General features: G+C 36.0%; 3 protein-coding genes across 6 annotated transcripts in view; 1 reads left to right on the forward strand and 2 right to left on the reverse strand.

Annotated features, from left to right (window-relative positions):
* Positions 1-33: 33 nt before the first annotated feature.
* lpar5a (lysophosphatidic acid receptor 5a) lies at positions 34-1,698 on the reverse strand. Its single transcript, XM_026205630.1, has one exon. It carries the CDS (start codon positions 1,604-1,606, stop codon positions 626-628), a length of 981 nt encoding a protein of 326 aa, XP_026061415.1. The 5' UTR covers positions 1,607-1,698; the 3' UTR covers positions 34-625.
* A 5,555-nt stretch (positions 1,699-7,253) lies between these two features.
* LOC113045323 (G-protein coupled receptor 55) lies at positions 7,254-10,694 on the reverse strand. 2 transcript variants are annotated; one of them, XM_026205634.1, is made up of 3 exons: positions 10,602-10,694; positions 9,736-9,840; positions 7,254-8,808 (listed from the first exon to the last, which is right to left on the reverse strand). In XM_026205634.1, the coding sequence occupies exon 3, from the start codon at positions 8,799-8,801 to the stop codon at positions 7,878-7,880; it is 924 nt and encodes a 307-aa protein (XP_026061419.1). In that variant the 5' UTR covers positions 8,802-8,808; positions 9,736-9,840; positions 10,602-10,694; the 3' UTR covers positions 7,254-7,877. The 2 variants fall into 2 exon arrangements, with proteins under 2 accessions (XP_026061419.1, XP_026061420.1); XM_026205635.1 differs by lacking the exon at positions 10,602-10,694 and having other exon boundaries at positions 9,736-10,573.
* Positions 10,695-12,756: 2,062 nt separating this feature from the next.
* gigyf2 (GRB10 interacting GYF protein 2) overlaps positions 12,757-18,844 on the forward strand; it is a 31,357-nt gene continuing 25,269 nt past the window's right edge. For all 3 annotated transcript variants that reach the window (XM_026205639.1, XM_026205640.1, XM_026205641.1), the window contains exons 1-7: positions 12,757-12,877; positions 16,326-16,376; positions 17,234-17,372; positions 17,471-17,566; positions 17,860-17,968; positions 18,208-18,316; positions 18,793-18,833. In XM_026205639.1, the coding sequence (XP_026061424.1) occupies positions 16,339-16,376; positions 17,234-17,372; positions 17,471-17,566; positions 17,860-17,968; positions 18,208-18,316; positions 18,793-18,833 (532 nt within the window). In that variant the 5' untranslated portion in view covers positions 12,757-12,877; positions 16,326-16,338. The remainder of the gene's footprint in view (positions 12,878-16,325; positions 16,377-17,233; positions 17,373-17,470; positions 17,567-17,859; positions 17,969-18,207; positions 18,317-18,792; positions 18,834-18,844) is intronic.

The following is an 18,844-nucleotide window of genomic DNA, read 5'->3' on the forward strand; positions in this document are numbered from 1 at the left end:
CATAATGCAGATGTGATCCAAGGAGCCAAAAGATAGGTTAAACTTAGCACAAGTATGCTTAATTTATTTCGACCAACATAATGCATGACACATAAGGAAAAGTGCACATGTATTACTATGCAGAACTTCAGTGCAATCCTGGGGAAGTAAAAATGCAGTTTAAATGATTGCTCAATAACACAAAAACAGAAAAAAAGACAAACTGAACACTTTTTCAACTGTAATGCTGGAAGAAAAGCAGCTAATGCAGCAACACGTAGCAATATACAACCAGAGGGGCCAACATTTTCACAGTAGCTACTGCCCTTGGTTCTCAGTCATAAGCTAATATACACTTAAACAGCTTAGTTGATGATATACAACAATGAAATTAAAGTATTTATATCACATTGGCAGGTTATGAATCACTGTCTCAACTTCCGGTGTCTTCCCTTTTCACCAGCTTTAGGACGATAAGAGAGTTGCAACCGTTTCACGCTTTGCACATGAGCAGAGATGTGCACAGTTCTCGTGTGTGAGTCAGCTTTTGGTCTAAGACCTGCTTTTTTTTTCTACATAACCATTTCCTTTCAGACAAAGAGCTTCTTTACCTCAACAACATAAGCAATTTATGATGGATGGTGCTTTACTGTACATTCCAACTCATGCTCTGGACCAGGCCGAGACCGACGGTTTTGGATGAAGAATCACATCTGTCTCTACCTTTAATATTCTTTGAGCTGAAATAATAGATCAACGGGTCCAGACAGCTGTTTGTGCTGGCCATGCACATGGTTACAGTCTGTAGGTCAAAGTACATTTTGAGAGTTTTCTCTTCGTTGAAGAAATGAAGTTTGCTCAAGCCAAAGAGGATGAAAGCAGTGTGAAATGGGATGAAACAAATGGCATAGATGAGCAAGTTAGACAGAAAGAGTTTCACAATCTTGCCTTTACTCAACTCGGAGCTGCATGAGGAAGTCGCCATGCTGTAGCCTTTCAGCTGCCATACGACTGCCACTGTACAGCCCAGAATAATGCAGAAAGGTATTAAAATACCAAAGAAAGTGGCACAGCAGAGGATAATGAACCCCTTAAACCATTCTTCCTCTGTGTATCTCTCAAAACAACGTGTAACATTACAATATTTATCCTTATTTTCGGGATGGTTTAAGGCTGTTGGCACTGCCAATCCAGCGATGATCAGCCACACGATTGCACAAAACACCCAGGCTATTGGTACCGTCCTCAAATGGCGAGATCTCAGTGGATACACCACAGCCAGCATCCGGTCCACGCTGATGAGTGTGATGAACAAGGAGCTGGAATAGATGTTGACAGCAAAGAGGGTCCCTGGAATCATGCACAGAGTGTTTCCCAGCTTCCATTTACCTGTGGCAAAGTAGATGATCCGAAAGGGCAGGGAAAGAGTGAAAAGTAGGTCCGATAAGGCCAGGTTGGCCATGTAGATCACCGGAACGGATTTCCTCAATCCATTCCGACAAACCAGTATCCAAAGAGACACAAAGTTCAAAGGAAGCCCGAACAGCAGCACGATGCTGTAGGTGGAAGTGAAAAGTGGATATCTGAAATCTGATGTGCTGCAGTTATCTGTGTTGTTGTAAGGCATTTTCCAAAGATGAAGGCGAATTTAAGAGAAGTGCCGTGTCGAAACGTGAAATGGCTCTGAAATGATTTTTTTTCCTGTTGTGCTACCTTTTTTTTGTTCCACTTGTTAGTGACAGGAAACAGTGGGAGGTGTTAGCAAGTGAATTGCATTGACATGCTGATATTTAAGAGGAGGTTGGGGGTTGATGATGTTTTAGACTTGAACCAGCAAAATGAGGTCATGTGGGATACAAGTCTGCATTTGTTTACTACAACTCTTTACTTTTAAAAGATACCGAACTGTCACTGGGATGCTACCCTTTCAAAAGGTACTAATATGTAACACTTTTGGTACTTTTAAAGTGATGATAGCCTAGTGAAAAATAAATATACTTAACTTTCATGCTAAGTGTACTAAAAATACAAAAATGCCCTGCAATTGTACTTTTGAAATTAAAATTAAAAAATTAAATTTATGCATTTAGCAGACGCTTTTATCCAAAGCAACTTACAGTGCATTCAGGCTATCAATTTTTACCTATCGTGTGTTCCCGGGGAATCGAGCCCCCAACCTTGCACTTGATAAGCAAAGCTCTATCAATTGAGCTACAGGATACTTAGTATACTTTTAGTATACTAAACTTGTATACTTAAGATCTGATCAATTGGAACAACTAATTTTGTACTTAATGCACATTAATTGTGCGGAAGTAGTGCTGAAGTACAATTAAAGATATGCTTAGTATATTTGATTGTGCTAAAGTGGAACTATTGCAAAGACGCTTCACTTGAAATATTTAGCAGTTAAAAAACTGATATTATTCAAAGATCATAAAATTTTCATCAAAAAGTGACAGTAAAACACATTTCAGGCTTAATATTAGGAAATGTACATTGTGCACAAGTAGTACGCCAAATAAAGTTTTATTATAATTTATTTATCAGTAAGTCTCGAGTTATCTGTCAGTAAATATGTTAATACATTTTAACAATACTTAGTATGCAATAAATATCTTACTTTTTTACTAGGGTATGTACCTTTAAGGTATTAATATGTAGCATTCAAGAACACATAGATGTACATTTTAGCTTTTGTACCTAATTGTACAGTCTCGAAAGCTTTGTACCTTTTTTCTGAGCGTGTGGAAACAAAAAATTAATCATCTTTAGATAACTCAAAAGCAAGCTTAAATCTAGTCAGTGTTAAACTTCCACGTTCATGTACTGGGAGAAATACAAAAGGTCAAAATGGCAGCTAAACCTCCTCAGTCTCAGCGTGTTAAAATCAGTAGTGTGTTGCAGATTTTAACACATTGTAATCGCACTCAAGTCAATCAAGCAATTAAAAAAATCTGCTGTATGCTTGGTAAAGTCAGCATGGTCACAATGAATGTGAACTATCTGCAAATATATGAATTATAATGTATTTCTGCTAAAATCTAAATATAATTTTTTTTATTTAAACCTGCAGCCCAGCACTTTTGTGAGAACAGTACATACAGTAGATGTTTAAGCAAACCTCACAATCTCACCTCTGCTTTAAAGGAACTAAACTAACTGACTTGCCTCACCACAATCTCAATGATAATGTTTTGACATAAAAGGTCAGCCGAGCTGCAGCACAACCACAGACAGAACAGTTTTCAAAAGTCCTGTGGGTGGAGGGGTTGGGGAGGCTCAATGCAAACAGCATGAACTTATGACACATTACACTGAACAGTGCATTTTGTTGACAAATAACAAATAAACTTTATCTGTAGCTAAATGTAATGTAGTTGCATGCATGTAATTCATATTTTCAACAATATATGTTTTATTACAGTTAATAAAAAATAAATTCCAATAAATTAGTCAAACACTGTTATTAATTGTTTTAGATGTGTCAGAAAGTTTTGATGTGGTGGCTGCATCTAGAGGTCGATGTTGCACAGACCTATCGAGGCTCGCTCGGACATGCGCAGTGTCTCCTCAGTAAAATTGTGAGAAAACCTGTTTTTATAGAGTCTATGGAAAAAGCCGTGAAGTCGGAGAGCATAGTAGCGGGTTATGAAGAGAATATCTCCCTCCAGTCCATTCAGACAAACCGCAAATGTATTCTAGCGTTTGTCAGCGATAAAGGTTTTTAAATTCAGCACGTGCACGGGTATGAATGACGAAGGTTGCAGCTTGTGACGACTCTGAACTACAGGTAAAATATGTTTTACAGCTATCGGAGTGTTTAAACAATAATTGTACACGAAAACATTACAAATATATCACTGAAACACGATGGTAATCTTTCAGTGCGTACCACATAAATACCATCATGATAATAAATCATAAAATTCTCATAAACGGTGCCTTTTTTTTTGAAGACAATTATCAGCTAGTCTTGTCTCACTTTTGGAGATATATTTAAGTTTACAAAAAAATTATTAGATTAAAGTTACGTTTTTACTATTTCATGTTTATTTGGAAAAGGGGGAAAAGCACAGAAACGAAGATGTAAACTAAAATGTAAACTAAAATGTGCATTTATTATTGTTATTATGTTACGTACTACACATTATATTACTATATACTTATATAATAGCCTATTGCACACGTTATTTACATTTAAAAATAAATGTAGGCTATTTAATTAATTTATTCATTTCACTCATCCATCCATACACACTTTTACACTTGTATTACTCTGTCCTCTCTAAATTACTTATATTATGATATTCTGGCGCCATCTGCTGGTTATAGAAGGAAAAAAGTTAATTCTATACTACAATGAGGATGTAATGGCCTAGCCTACAAACAAATGGCAAACCATTGTGATAATCGAAGGATGATACAAAATAAACTGTAACGCTCTGATTCATACAAACCTAAAAACTGTCCAAAAATGTTCCTTTCAAGCCTCTTCAAAACAGGTCTAGCAGAACAGTAGGTTAAAGTGCATCAAGAGCCATGTGGTCAAGGATGCAGTTGATTTTAGAGTATGAGGAACTGTTTAAAAAAGACAAAGCAGATACAGTGCAAATACGCTCTTTATTAGAGAGAAAGTAGTTCAGTTTGATTTATATAGCTTTTTTTGAGGCCCACAATGTTATTTGTCCTTTTATCATTATTGCATGTTATTAATTTATCAATTGTGATTTACTACCAGAGATAGCAGTAATTTCAGTCGCAGAAACAAAACAACAATGTTTACAGCAGCATGTCACCACAAGCAGCTGTTGATGTGATCGCCAGTCTTTTCCTGTTGGTTTGAATCAAAGTTGGTGTTTTTTTTTCTATTTTACTCTAAACATGCTTAGAATGTTTTATCCTGATAAGCCCGATAGAGTAAAACGCTAGTAAAAACACTGCCTTGTGTTCAGAACTGTTCATCATGTCCTTATATTTATCTCAGGAGGATGTTGCCATACTTCATATATCATATAAACAGACAGCTGATTTCCAGAAATGAGAAGTTACTCGCTGTCTGACTAAAATGAAACTAGTGGCACATGGCTCCATACCCACACATTCTTACCCACAACTTGTGGAAATTGGTGCCATAACTCACACTCAAGGAGATCTGTTCAAAATATAAACAGTTTTATTGACATACAGTACAAAACATGTGAGACAAGACTACACAGACATTTTAACATATTTGACATACTGATTTAGGAGGCAAAATACATAACAAAAGAGATAACAAAAGAGGTAATTGTGAAGGATGTAATGCCATCCACGATGTTGCATCAGAAACATTTGTGAGTCATTGTGAAGGTTTCAGAATGTTTGTCGGACGACCATCGCGTGTGAGCATGAAGACCTCAGGTTTTCTCATGTTGACAGACTTCGCATGAGATAAGACAAATACAGAACCTTTGGGGCAAAATCCTTATCACAGGATCAGAAATTCATCGTAAGTGTGACAGGCACAATTTACATTTTAATGAAAATGGCATTAAATAATGTGCTGAAGTGATGATATATTTAGTTGGCTTTGGTTTCCTTAATGAAAACCCAATACAAATTTTCAATTGACTTCTGGTTACTGTGGAGAATAAGATCTTTGACCAAAAAAAAAAAAGCTTATCATTGCTACATGTTTATTTAATCATAATTACTTCACAAATGAGCAACTTCTAGAAATGTTGAAGCCTGAATCCTCAATACAATCACCGGAAGTAAAAAGCTAAATGTAGGCTATAAATGAACTACACCGCTGTCACATGACTTCATCTTCACCATCACGACACTTCAGACAACTCTTTCAATCTTTATTTAAAGACATTTTTCTTTTCTGTGAGCCTGAAAAAGCAGACTAGTGAGTAGATGAGGTTACCTGTTTGACGTGATGACATTTAATGTTCTGGACCACTCTGTTCTCCTTTAGTCAACCGCCTCTTTCAGGACGAGTTAAAGCTTAAAACGTCACAGTGTATCTTACTGATGTATTTTAAGTCATAGCGTAAAATTTCTTGACCTTGTGTTAACCACAGACCTATTTAACTAAAAACCGCTCAGAAGTCCTGAGCAATTACAACTGTCTCTCTTATAGCCCTAGACTCAAAAACCGCAAAAATGGGTCAGGGGAACAGCCCACCCACTTTTAGCCAATCAGAAATGCTCTCAAATGCTATCATTTTCTGTGGGTGTTCGCTTTCATGGCTTTGGAGTGTGTAGGTTTCAAGGATGTAGTTTTAAGGAAGGATAGTTATCTAATTTAACATCTAAATTCTTGTGAAATTTCCATTTCACAAAAGAAATGGATATAGGTGATACTGATCTTAAACTCCAGTCCACACAAATGCTGAGAATGTGCCGTTCTAAACATCACGGTAAAGTTTTTGTTCTGTTCCCTTTTTCTTCTCATATTTGTTTCTCATATTCATTTAACTCTCACTTTGTAGAGTTAAATGAATTGTCCACCAAAAAAAAGAAAGAAAAAGAAAAACAGGAAACTTGTCATCATCTATTCACCCTCATGTCGTTCCAAACCTGTGTGAGTTTCTTCTGCAGAATACAAGCAGTGTTGGGGAAAGTTAATGTGTTAAAATAGGCTGTTGTGTTACTCCCTAAAAAGTAACTAATTATGTTAATTTCTTTTTGTGCAAAGTAATGCATTATGTTACTTTTTGCTACGTTTTAAATCTTAGCCGAGCTTGCTTTTTTTCTAAGTTCTATTTTTGGCAAATGTACAAAGCCCTTTCACACCAAAAAGGAAATGAATCAGGCTCAGACTGAAGGAAATGTAAATTCACCTCTGTGCAAATTTTACAATGTTGCAAACACAAACGTTATGTTAAATCATAGTCATTTTTGCTTGTATGGTTGAATTGGATCATCAAATGTCAGCAGCAAAAACATTGATTAAAAAATGGGATTTTACATAAATTATATTTGTGTTATTTAACATATTTAATTATTGCTGGTTTGTGTCGTATTCTGAGTTTGCATTTCATTGTTTATATTCAGTTTTGGGGAATAATGATTGTGTTTTTCTGGAAGTGAGATACATGCATGTTTACATTCAGTCTAAAACTACAGTAACATCATGTTTAAACAGTGCACATATCACCTTTGCACTTCCCGTACTTCCCATTGCTCTCAACATAAGAACAGGAGAACTGTCTGTCAATATATGGGAAAACTAAGTAACATTAAATTACTATTTTGAATTATATTTTGAGATTCCTTTTTTGTTTGTAATGAAAAGCAATTTGTTACTTTACTAGTTACTTGAAAAAGTAATCTGATTATGTAACGCAACACATAACTCAACACTGAATGCAAAAGATGATATTTTGGAGTCTGTTAGGAACCAAACATCATTGGAGCCCAATGACTTTCTATGCATGGCTAAAAAAAAACAACTTATTATCTTTCAAAATATTTTGTGTTCAAAAACAAGCAAGAAACAGAGTCATGCAGTTTTCGACTTAAGGGTGAGTAAATTTTGGATGAACTACCTTCAGTTGGAATGAGAGGAGCAATGTCTGTCCATTTATGTCCATAAAACATGCACTGAACCTGAGTAAAATCAGGTTATTTCAGTAGGAATCCACACAATCTGGATTTTCATGTGAGGGTGAAAAATTTCCCCATGCCAATTTCGCAGTGGGTTCAAGTTGGCATGTGAATTTGCTGAGCTGACCAAAAGAAGGATGTTGGGTTTGAAAGTTACTTTTTTTGTGAGCTGTGCTTCACACTTCACTATCGACAATAAACTTTTTTCGACCACAAAATTTAGCAATTATGACCACACCTTTACTTCCATTGGAAATCCATTAGAACACATTCTGAAAGATGAATAAACTGACTATACCTCAGGCATCTGAGGTGCTGGTGGTTCTCACTCTGCTCATGGACAGTCTAAACGTCTTCTTGGTGGATCGGACTTCCTTCGCAATGAAATAGTAACACAGTGCATCTAAGCAGCAGGTCACGTTTGCAATGTTTATTGCCACCTGTATGAAAAGGGCAATGTTCTTTTGATGTTTGCAGTCTGAAATAAAGCCATTACGGACAAGATACTGCAGGAATATAGCCACGTGACAGGGGGTGAAGGGCACAAGGAAGGCCGCTAGGCTGCTGTAGATGATTCTCACACCAGCTTGTTTCTTGTGGTTGCTGTTCTTTGATGCTTTGAGAGTTCGGATGCTCTGAATAGAGCACGCCACCAGTACTGCCGTGGGCAACAGAAAACCAAAGACCTCCAGGCACACGATTATTCCAGTGCTCCAACCCTTCTTAGAGAAGCCATGGAAACAGGTGAAATTCCCACTTTTCATTTCCCGGAAGGAGTAGATGGGTGAAGTCGTTGCCATAACAAACACCCAAATGAAACTGCAAACAATCAAGGCGTTTTTTTTGGAACGCACCTGCTTGGCTTGAAATGGGTGGTTAATGGCGATGTACCGGTCTATGGCGATGCACACAATTGTGTAGATGCTACCGTACATGGCTACAAAGTAGAGACTTTCCAGGAAGGAGCAAAATAGCTTTTTGTCTTCTTCCCACTTGTGGTGTGCTGCATGCATTTTGAAAGGCAACTGCAGCAGCAACAGAAGGTCCATCAGAGCCAGGTTGGTCATGTAAATGGAGGACTCGGTCCATTTTCTGAGCAGCACACAGAACACCACCAGTGCTGCGATGTTTAATGGCAAGCCGAACACCAGGACAGGCACGTAAATCACCAAGTCCAGTATCTGTGTTAAAGTGTCCACATCTGTAGTTGAGCAGTTCGTCATAGTGAAACTGGCATGGAAAGAGGTGCGAAACACATCACATATGTTTTCATGAAATTTGTAACTTTCACAAGTGAAATTTGCATGTCATATGCACAGTCATCGATGTTATGCTTTCTATTTTCGCTTGATGCAACAGTTATTGTAATTATATTTGATTTAAAAAAGAGCAACTTAAAAAAAACGGGATGCTTTGAATGCAACACGCTAGGTCTGTTTTCTATATGCATTAAAAAAAACTGCATTGCTCAGACTTTTCAAACAAAGAACTGCATAGTTTCTTTCTAAAATAAAATTGAAAAAAAAAATAGTAAGGGAATTGTTTTTGTTAATAAGGCAAAATGAAGCTGCACGCAGAAAGTACCTGATGACTTGAACCTCGTTTTTCATTATGATGTTTCAGACACATCAAACATTTTACAAGCAAGTTTCTATTGGTCTCATTTTGAACAAGTTTCCACTTATTTAAAAACTGAACATGATGTTGATTTGCTGGTGATCAAGATTTAGTTAATCTGTATGACAAACCTTTTTTGTTTAAATCATTCCAGCCAAAAAGTGATGCTAGGTTTAGTAAATAAAAACTCTCATGCACTCTTTTTTCATATTGAAGTCAAATATTAGCAAGATTAATAAATAGAATTTACCATAATCAATTGCATTTAATACTTTGCACCAAATATAAAAATTCTCTCATGCTTTGTCATTACAATCGAAAATTAATCACTGGTGCAATTTTGCACATTTGTTTTATTTATTGTAATTATTATCTTAAACATTTTTATTTAAATATTTAGAAAGGTTAATTTATTGTTTCAAAATACAGTAATTTAAAAAACAACAATGAGAAAATAACAAATATAACCATTGACAGGTTTTTTTGCAATTGTTCTGCGTGAACTTTTTGCAGCTCTTTAGTTCATCAGTATATTCTTACCTTCGCCGATGACTTCAAAGTATCATTTCTCCTTGAGTGAAACTGGGGGTAGTTTTCCGTAGTAATGCACTCATATAAATCTTTTTTAAGAAACCTAATAAAACCCTAAAAAAAATAAAGCAAAGGAAATTGTGACCGTAACAATTCAATTACAAAATACCTCCAATTTTGGCACACTCTGACAAACACATTCTTATACATTCACACCCCGACAAAACAACCTGCTTTCATCTCACATCACCCTTACAAATAAGCAGAGTTGTGAAGGTCGTACCTCTGCTGCCAAAAATGTTTTGCAAACCAATAAACCACAAGAACAAAATCCGTTAAATGTGACCTAAGCAGGACAAACTGGCGGATGTCTTTTTTTTTTCCTGCATTATCTGTGAAGTACAGACAATATTTAAGCTTCCCACTTATGCCAGACCTTAAACCTCTTTGACATTTCATCTACTTCAACATATCTTGAGACACATGTCAATAAACCACAGTCTTTCTCTTTTTCAGACATGTGGGCTTCATCTCTCACGAAATCATGTCTGGTCTGCAAAAATCACCATTAGTATCATGAATGAAATGATGACTAGTTTTGTCCCTCCTGTACACTACAAAGCATAACAGTGCTATTTACACAGTACTTATGTTACTCATTCTATATCACACAACCATAATATTTTTACACAAAACATTTCAAATGAAGCTGCAAGCAATTTCCTAACAATGAAACTTAGTTGAAGAGAGAATACAGTTACTGAAATTATGCCTCTGCAATATCTAAACTGATTTCAATAAAAGAGGTTGTTATGACATACAACACACACATACACAAAATAATTGTGTTAAATGAAATGACTGTCTGTGCTCACCAGGACGTGTCTCACAGGAGATACTTTCCCTTAAATGCTATCAAGAAAACTGAAGTTAGTCGCACTTCTGTTTTCAGAGGTTTTGTCTGTGACCACATCCTTGCTAACAGAAACATGCCTTTGGTACTGTTCTTATATCTTCCTGTTAGCCTGTAAGTAGGCTACTTCATTTTCTCTTAGTCAGTACAGTCACAGCTCATAAAGATGGGTATACTGTAGCTTACATGAAATAGATTTTGGGAAGTTAACCCACCCTGCGGTGTGTGACATATATTTCATCCTAATCTATTTTAGTTAATTAACAAGTATGATGTATGCGGCTCTTGTGTGTTCATATCAACTGTGAGGTTAAAATGTGTATCGCACTAACGGGAGCATTTAAAATTAAAGAAGTACAAAAAAGTTTCCAGTTACAGATATACACCACAAAAAAAAAAGATCTTCAGTGAATCTTATTTAACAATTAAAAATCTAAAAAGATTTAAAACAATATTATGATTTAATACTGCATTAGATATAAAGATAAATATAATTCAATCTCCTATAAAGTGTTGCTTCTCATTTTTTTATTTTAATTTTATTTCATGTATTTTTTAAATACATAATAATTTTTTTCAGTGTACAGTTTGCTTATACAGTAGTATATAATCTATATTTATCAAAATTGATAGAATATTTAGATTTTTTTATCATTTTATGTAATGTTTTTTATAGGCTAAATACATTTTTCATTATACACTTTCCTTATACAGTAATCTATAGAAAAATAACTTCAAACCTTAATAAGAAATAAATTTTTTTTTACATTTTTACAAAATAAGTTTTTTCTTTTATTGATTTAAGTTCACTGCCAGAAAATGTTTTTATAAATAATGGATTTACAGGCAATTATCTGGCAGCATGTAACAGTGTTTCATATGAACACAGGTCTTCACTTGTATTGGAAGCAAAGAGGATCACATTACAGTTCGAGGAAATAAAGATTATTTCCTTTTTGTTTTGACTGTTTCAGAAGCAGCTCATAACCCACACAAGGTATAAGTACTTTAAAGTGCAATATTCTGTTATGTCATTTCTCAGAATTACATTGCTGCATGAAACAGCATTTGTCTGTTCATGTGCTTGCTACTAGATGTAGATGCAGGTTAGGAGTAGGAGTAGAGTTAGGGTGATAACTCCATTCGCCTGTGCTCTAGAAGAAGAGAGAAAAAGAATTATGATGTTTACTGATTAAATAATCAATCATGATTTAATATTAGGCTGTTTTCTTGTTTTGCAGACAAATAAATCATGTTTTAGATCTTAAATGCATAGAATAGCATAAATAAAATATTTGTAAAGCAAAAATGCCAAATGTAATTGTTGCATTCTAGCAGGGTACTTTTTTTTAACTCATTTTGAATAAAACTCAAAACTCAGCAGTGTAAAAAAAGAAACAGTGTAAACAAGACAGCTTCCCTTCCTATCAATACCTTTATTGCACTGCATATATGTGTGTTTGATAATCTAGCAACAGGCCTAGCTACTTTTGGGGAACAAACCCTGCATAAAATAAAATAACATAACATCATACAATAACATATTTTTTAATTACTAGAGATTTGTTTAAATTCCACAAAACCTAATTTAGTTATGTAACAGGTAATCATATTCACTTTAAAAAAAAAACTGAAACTGAAAAAGAAGCCAAAACTGGTCATTAAGGATTAGTGCTAAGATTTGGGTGAAGTTTTAGTCTTTAAGGCTTTAGAACAAGATCTCAAAACAAAATAGGCTACATAAGCTTGTAGGTTATTATATGAATAATATGAATTATGCAAAAACTAAATACAAGAGCTACTGCATAGGCTATTAATATGAATAGGCTATTTCTAAAAAAAATTTTATACATATATATAAAAGCACGTTTTATTATTTAAATTAGTAAAATACATTTATGTAGCCTAAATAAACTATTTCTAGGGTAGAGTAATGTGAATGTTCATATATAAAAAAATATATAAAACTATAAAAACTATGGCAAATGTAATGATGGACAGATTCGTGTAGGTCATAACAATTTTTTCATTTAAAAGTTCCATCTGCAGTGTGTGGAAGCATTATGTATATGTGGGGGCGCGAGCGCGCTTTCGGATCTGCTGCTGTCAGCACGCACGCTCTCATCCGGGCAATTTTCGGCATACGTGTTGTCACGTGACCCAGGTTCAGCCATCTTGTGGATACGAAACGAGAGACGCCACTCGCACACAAATTCAGCGCTGTCAGTAAAAGCAGAGGTAAGACAGCGGGCCCGGCGTACACGGATTTGCTCTAAAATAAAACTTAAATATTCCTTCGCTAACTCTCAGTAACATAGACCCGCCCCAGTTTAACGGAACGACGCTATTCTAGCCCGCATGGTTTTTAGGCCTGGAAGCACTGGGCTCGATTAGACCGGCCTACCGCTGATGATGCTATCAGCTATCCGTAGGCAGCTGTAGTGGAATGCGGTGTGGCTGGAGACAGTGAGCACAGGCCGCACGGATTAAAACTGGTATCAACTCACTTAAGTTACACCTTTACTTCGATGTGCTTATGCGCTCCTGTCCATATTTTATACCGACAGTTTTTGAAAGTTCGTAAATTTCGCAGGGCTGCGTGCGCTGGCTTAAAGTTGGTAACTTAGGAGTTTGAAGTCAGAAAGTTGAACGTCCAGCGATAGTCAGGCTAGGATATTTTACCTTTATTAAACTCCTCTTTAAACGGGTAACGTTATATGGCATCTGCAGCAGTGATTTCAGTAGTACATATTTCATCTAAAAGGATTTATTGGCGTTTTCTACGTCTAGCCTGTGCTTAATGGGAGTATGAAGGCATGTACCGACAGTGACGTGGTCATTGAAACCTTAAACTGACATTTATCGGTCTTTTGAGGTGTGCGGGAATAAAAACATGTTAGGCCACGACACGGATCAATTACACATGGTCCCTTAAACAAACCTTCTAGACTGGTCAAGCCACAGCTGATGTTGACATTTTATTTACAGTTATCTTTTCTGACCTTCTGATCGCCTCTAAAAGACCACAAATGCAACGTCCACACATATCACAGCGATGGAAACCGATCATTTAATGCACCTGTTTGTAACCCTATTAAGTCCGTGAAATTTCAAAAGGGGCTGTACAATGCCAATTGTGTAAAAACTGCAATCTGTTGACCATCTGTTTTCAACCAAAACTAGCTTTATTGACTTAAGTTTTGTGTTCAACTGCGAGTTTTTTTCTCCTGCCTGACTGGTGTTAAATACTTGAACTGTGCATGCCTGTTTGTAACCTGATGCAACCTTATAATTGCATGATTTGGTGGGTTTCTATCAGATAAACCGATTAAATTGCCTTTTATATGCACGTTAGTTTTTGTTTTTTAATGGGCAGCGTGTGTAATCTGGATCGGATTTCCTCATTTGGCTGCGCACGTGGTTTAAATCCCTGCAGCAGCAAGTCGCTCCTGTTTGTTTTGTATAGACGTTATGCCAGCTACATAATGTGGCTGTGAAGAGAATATATATCAAGACCCAAATAAAATAAAAATATCTCTCATTGTCCCTTGAGGTTAAATGCATCTTGTTTGACAGGTCTGACAAGATTCATGTGCAATATACAATATGTTCATGTGATCAGTTCAAATCAAGTTTGAAAAAAGTTAGTTGCATTACATAGTGGTCAAGGGAAGCGTGGGTTGCACAGATGTCTGAGAACGCCCTTCCTAATCGGGAGAGTTCCTAAAATAGCTCTCGTCACAGTAAGGGGGTTACTTAAGGTGCCGAACGGATGAGGGTCACCTCTAGAATATTATACAAAAAATACATTACTGCCAGTGTCACCGTTGTAAAGATGTATGAAAACTTGTTGGTTTACTTGTTGCACTTTGTGTGTATATGTAATTATACTTACCTGGGACTTTAAAAAACTGAATAAATCATGCACATGCTTTGTGAAAGTGTTTGCTTCATCTATGTTTGAGCAAACGGTGTCACTCCGGGGGAATTGATCCGCCTGTGTATTTTCATAAGCGTTAGCGAGTATTTGCATTGGGAGTATGTATTTGCAATTGCATATTCAAAGGGGATGTCCCAAAAAGTAGAAAGTTATGTTCAGCATTGATGCCTTGTGTGCTAGTTTAAAAAAAAAAATATATATATTATTTGTGCTCTTTTTCAAAGTGTGTAGGTGTAGTTCTCACATCATGAACTCCTCTTGCACTCAAAACACAGTTGGTTGCAATCAAGGCTGAACGATTAATCGAGGTTGATTAATCGCGATTGTCATGAACATTTTGTCTGTAAAGGCGGTTCTGTGATTAGTAGTAAGTCTCCATCACCTGCTTTCAGGTGGAGCAGCATTTACTACACAGTCGTAGCTCTCCGACAAGCTATGCAAAATCACGTTCATAGTCGCAGATGATATATTATCGTAGGATTGTGAAATGAGCTAAATCATTTGTCATTTTATGATGATGAAAATTCTAATAAGAACTAGGGCCTGGCAATCGGATCTGTGGAAGCATTTGACATAATGCGTAAAGGTGCCATAATTCCACAATGAATGAAAGAATGAACAAATGATTTAATGTTTTGTTTACATATGCGCAGACGAAGCTTGCAGTGTTTTAACCTCTGTCGTCTCGCCATGATGATATGAATACACAAATTTCATCCCCAGCTGCTCTGATAGTCACTTCATTAGCATTTTATAGTTTAATTTGACAAAACTACCGTCATAAAATACACAGCGGTTGCAAGTTCCTCATGACAAACAGTCAAAATAAAAGTTTATTTAAATGTGAAGAAACTGTATAAATTATATTATTATTTAGCAGTCTTAAGACTCAATGTAACAACAATGCTACTACTAATAATAAATATTTAAAATTCTTTATTTTTAAAGAAATAATCACATTTGTTTTCTTTTCAATTTTAACCGTAAACCTCTCTTGTACAGCACTTTGTTTCCCAAAAAATAAAAGGGTTTTTCCATTTGATTAGGAGAAATTAAATTGTTTTATGCCTTTATCTGATTGCCAGAAAAATTAAGAACATTTTATATGGCCATGTTATTGTTTAAAAAATGAGACTTCCCCAAAGGTTTAAAATACTGGCCCGTGGTTCCTAATTTCTTTTCATAAATTTACCATTTGTAAACTGATGTTTACTGTTCATTTTTTAGAAACCCTATTAAGAACTGAGGTAAACCATATTTTGCCGTAGTCGTGTGTTTATTAGTCACGTTGAATCAATGAAAGCAGTTCAATCTTCTATTTATTCACCTGCAGCGATTTCTTCTTCGGGGCATATTTGGATTTTCAGCGCAAAAGCGGCCGTTGGCCTTTGGATGGAGGTTTACTGCTGATCACAGAACTGTGCTTCACTGAAAAATACGCATGACAATCGCAGCTTCTGCCTAATCACGATTTATTGCCTTTGCGATTAAATTTCACTTAATTGTGCAGCCCTAATGTATATTTTGTGTACAATCCTGTATGTATGCATGTAAAGCATAAATGTCAATTTCAGTGTTTTTGCTGTTTATTCATTCTTTGAATGTTGAACCTTTATATATTATTATTATATATATATATATATATATATATATATATATATATATATATATATATTATTTTTTTTTTTTACTGAAGTCAATTTATATTTTTGTGCTGAGCTGTTAATAGTCTTTCATTTTCTTCAGACTTTTAAGGAAAATGGCAGAAACCCAGACACTTAACTTCGGACCAGAATGGTGAGTGTTGTTCACCAGCAACAGGGTCTGATGTAGGCTTGTAAATATTTTTTTTCTTAATAACATTTCATAAATGTTTCTGTCTAATGTACACTGATTTAGTCAGGATTATTTTTGAGAGCCTATTTTATCTGTTTTTGGAAGTTTAGTGATTATGCAAAATGAAACTTTAGCTCTATCGACGTTATTTCTGGCAAGCTGTCAATTAAACAAAATTATTTTAACCCAGGAAACATGTATACAGGACATTGTCACTGATTTTACAACTCGATTGATTAACAAGTTAAGCATTTCATCGTTTCTCTCACTAGTAGTTTTTTTTTTGCACTTTTTTTTTGATCACAGAACGCATCAGCACATCTTCATTGATTTGAAAGTGCGTAAATGCGTTAAGCTTCACATTTCTGCTTTTAAACCCTCTTGGCCTTTTTATATACTTGCAGTTTTCATTGTGAACATTTTTTGTTTTTTAAGTCCACTTAAATTAAGTTATAATTTTAATTCAAGTTAACACTTTAGCCCAGTTACATGTTAAAAATCATTGCATCAGTTTTACTGTAACGTTAAATGGTTATATTTACTCATTAAAATAGTGGCGTTAAAGAACTATTTAAAAACATGCTGTCTTTGTTGTTTGCAAATCAATTTTGAATTTCAGTGTGTGAAATATTTATAGTTACAAATTCTTTGTTAAATATGATTAATTGCTGTTAAGTACAGAAGTATAGAATATATAATTACATTATGTAATTATAAAATAACAGATTCCTAATGTTAGAAGCATAGATATAATATTTGTGTTTACTGTCTAATGATATGATGATGACGTAGCATGTTTTCTCTCGGCTGTGTCCTAGGCTCCGTGCCCTGTCTGGTGGAGTGGGTAGCAGCAGTGTGGCTTCCCCTCCGCTCTCACCTGCATTGCCAAAGTATAAACTCGCAGACTATCGCTACGGGAGAGAAGAGATGCTAGCACTTTATGTAAAGGATAACGTGGTTAGGACAAATTTTCATTCAGTCTCGTTTACCTAAAAGCATTTTGTTCAGTTTACATATTCAGGTTTAAATGTTTCCAAACTTTATTCCCCCTTTAGATTCCGGTAGATCTTCATGATAAGGACTTTCTACCTATTTTACAAGAGGAGCCCCTGCCACCATTGGCATTAGTCCCATTTACAGAGGAGGAACAGGTGAGAATTTAACCTGTTTACTCAGAAGACTTGCAGATGGTTTAGAAGTGTCAATGAGGTGCTTTCTCCAGCATCTCTCTATTCTCTGTGAAACTGAAGTTGGGCTAAACTTCAATGAAAAGCTGTGCCTACATATTCAAGTAGTGGCATTCTCATTTTATCACATGCTGTGGTCGAAACGGATAAGGAATTACGCCCACTTGCTGTCTTGCTCTCACGCAACCCCTTGCTGAGCTTGCAGCTATGTATGTATTGGCCCTTACTTTCCTCTGCATGTGTGTATGTCTCCACAGAGAAATTTCTCCATGTCTGTAAACAGTGCAGCAGTACTCCGTCTGACAGGAAGGGGTGGTGGGACGGTGACAGGGGCACCCAGAGGCCGAAGTTCTTCACGAGGGCGAGGTTAGCTGCGTTGCAACCACAGACTTTCCTTTTTTCCTGCTCAAAAGATGTGCAATAGCTAAATACAGTTCTAGAAGCGGAAATACTGCACTTTCTGTTAAACCAGAGCAGAGTGCAGACTGTGTGTAACATTTTCCTTCCTATGTAGTTGTCGTCTCAGTACAGACTGAATTTGTCATGCAGAATTAAGGTGAGACTAGTGCATGTGCTCATGAGCCCTTTTCTTGTTTGTTTGACAGGGAGGGGCAGAGGAGATGGAGGGTTTTACCAAAGAAGTTTTGATGATGTGGAGGGAGGTTTTGGCCGTGGAGCAAGAGAGATGCATCGCTCCCAGAGTTGGGAGGAGAGGTATTCAAAATGAATAGCACCTGCCGCACAAACTGTCTGTAAGCAATTGCAAATCTATAGCATGCTACAGATAGGTAACATGCAGGCTAAAGGTTTCGCAATGCATATGGCCAAATTATTTTTTTGGTTCTTTCTTAGTGTTAAAAAAAGGTTCAGAGACCTTTGCAGCGGTATACTGTCAGAAAATGTCTTGATGCAGCCTGTCCTCTCATTAAAAAAATTTATTCACAACAAAAATAACAACGCTGAGAAAACCGCTGTTAAGAAAGCATCTGGTCATTGAGTTGTAGATAATGTCACACTATTTTTTTGGATTTTACTTGAATTATATTGGGTCTTTGAGTGCCAAAAATAATTATAATAGCCCAGGTACTGATCTGAAATAAAAAGAGGAGGCATAAATTAAATATATTAGTTGTCTGTGTTTTGTACATTTGGTTTGACGTTAACCTGATCATTTTCTCTTTCTTACCCAGGGGAGACAGAAGGTTTGAAAAGCCAGGGCGAAAAGATCCAGGTTAGTTTGCT

Source organism: Carassius auratus, chromosome 27 (genome assembly GCF_003368295.1).
Source record: "Carassius auratus strain Wakin chromosome 27, ASM336829v1, whole genome shotgun sequence".
Classification (NCBI taxonomy): Eukaryota; Metazoa; Chordata; class Actinopteri; order Cypriniformes; family Cyprinidae; genus Carassius; species Carassius auratus.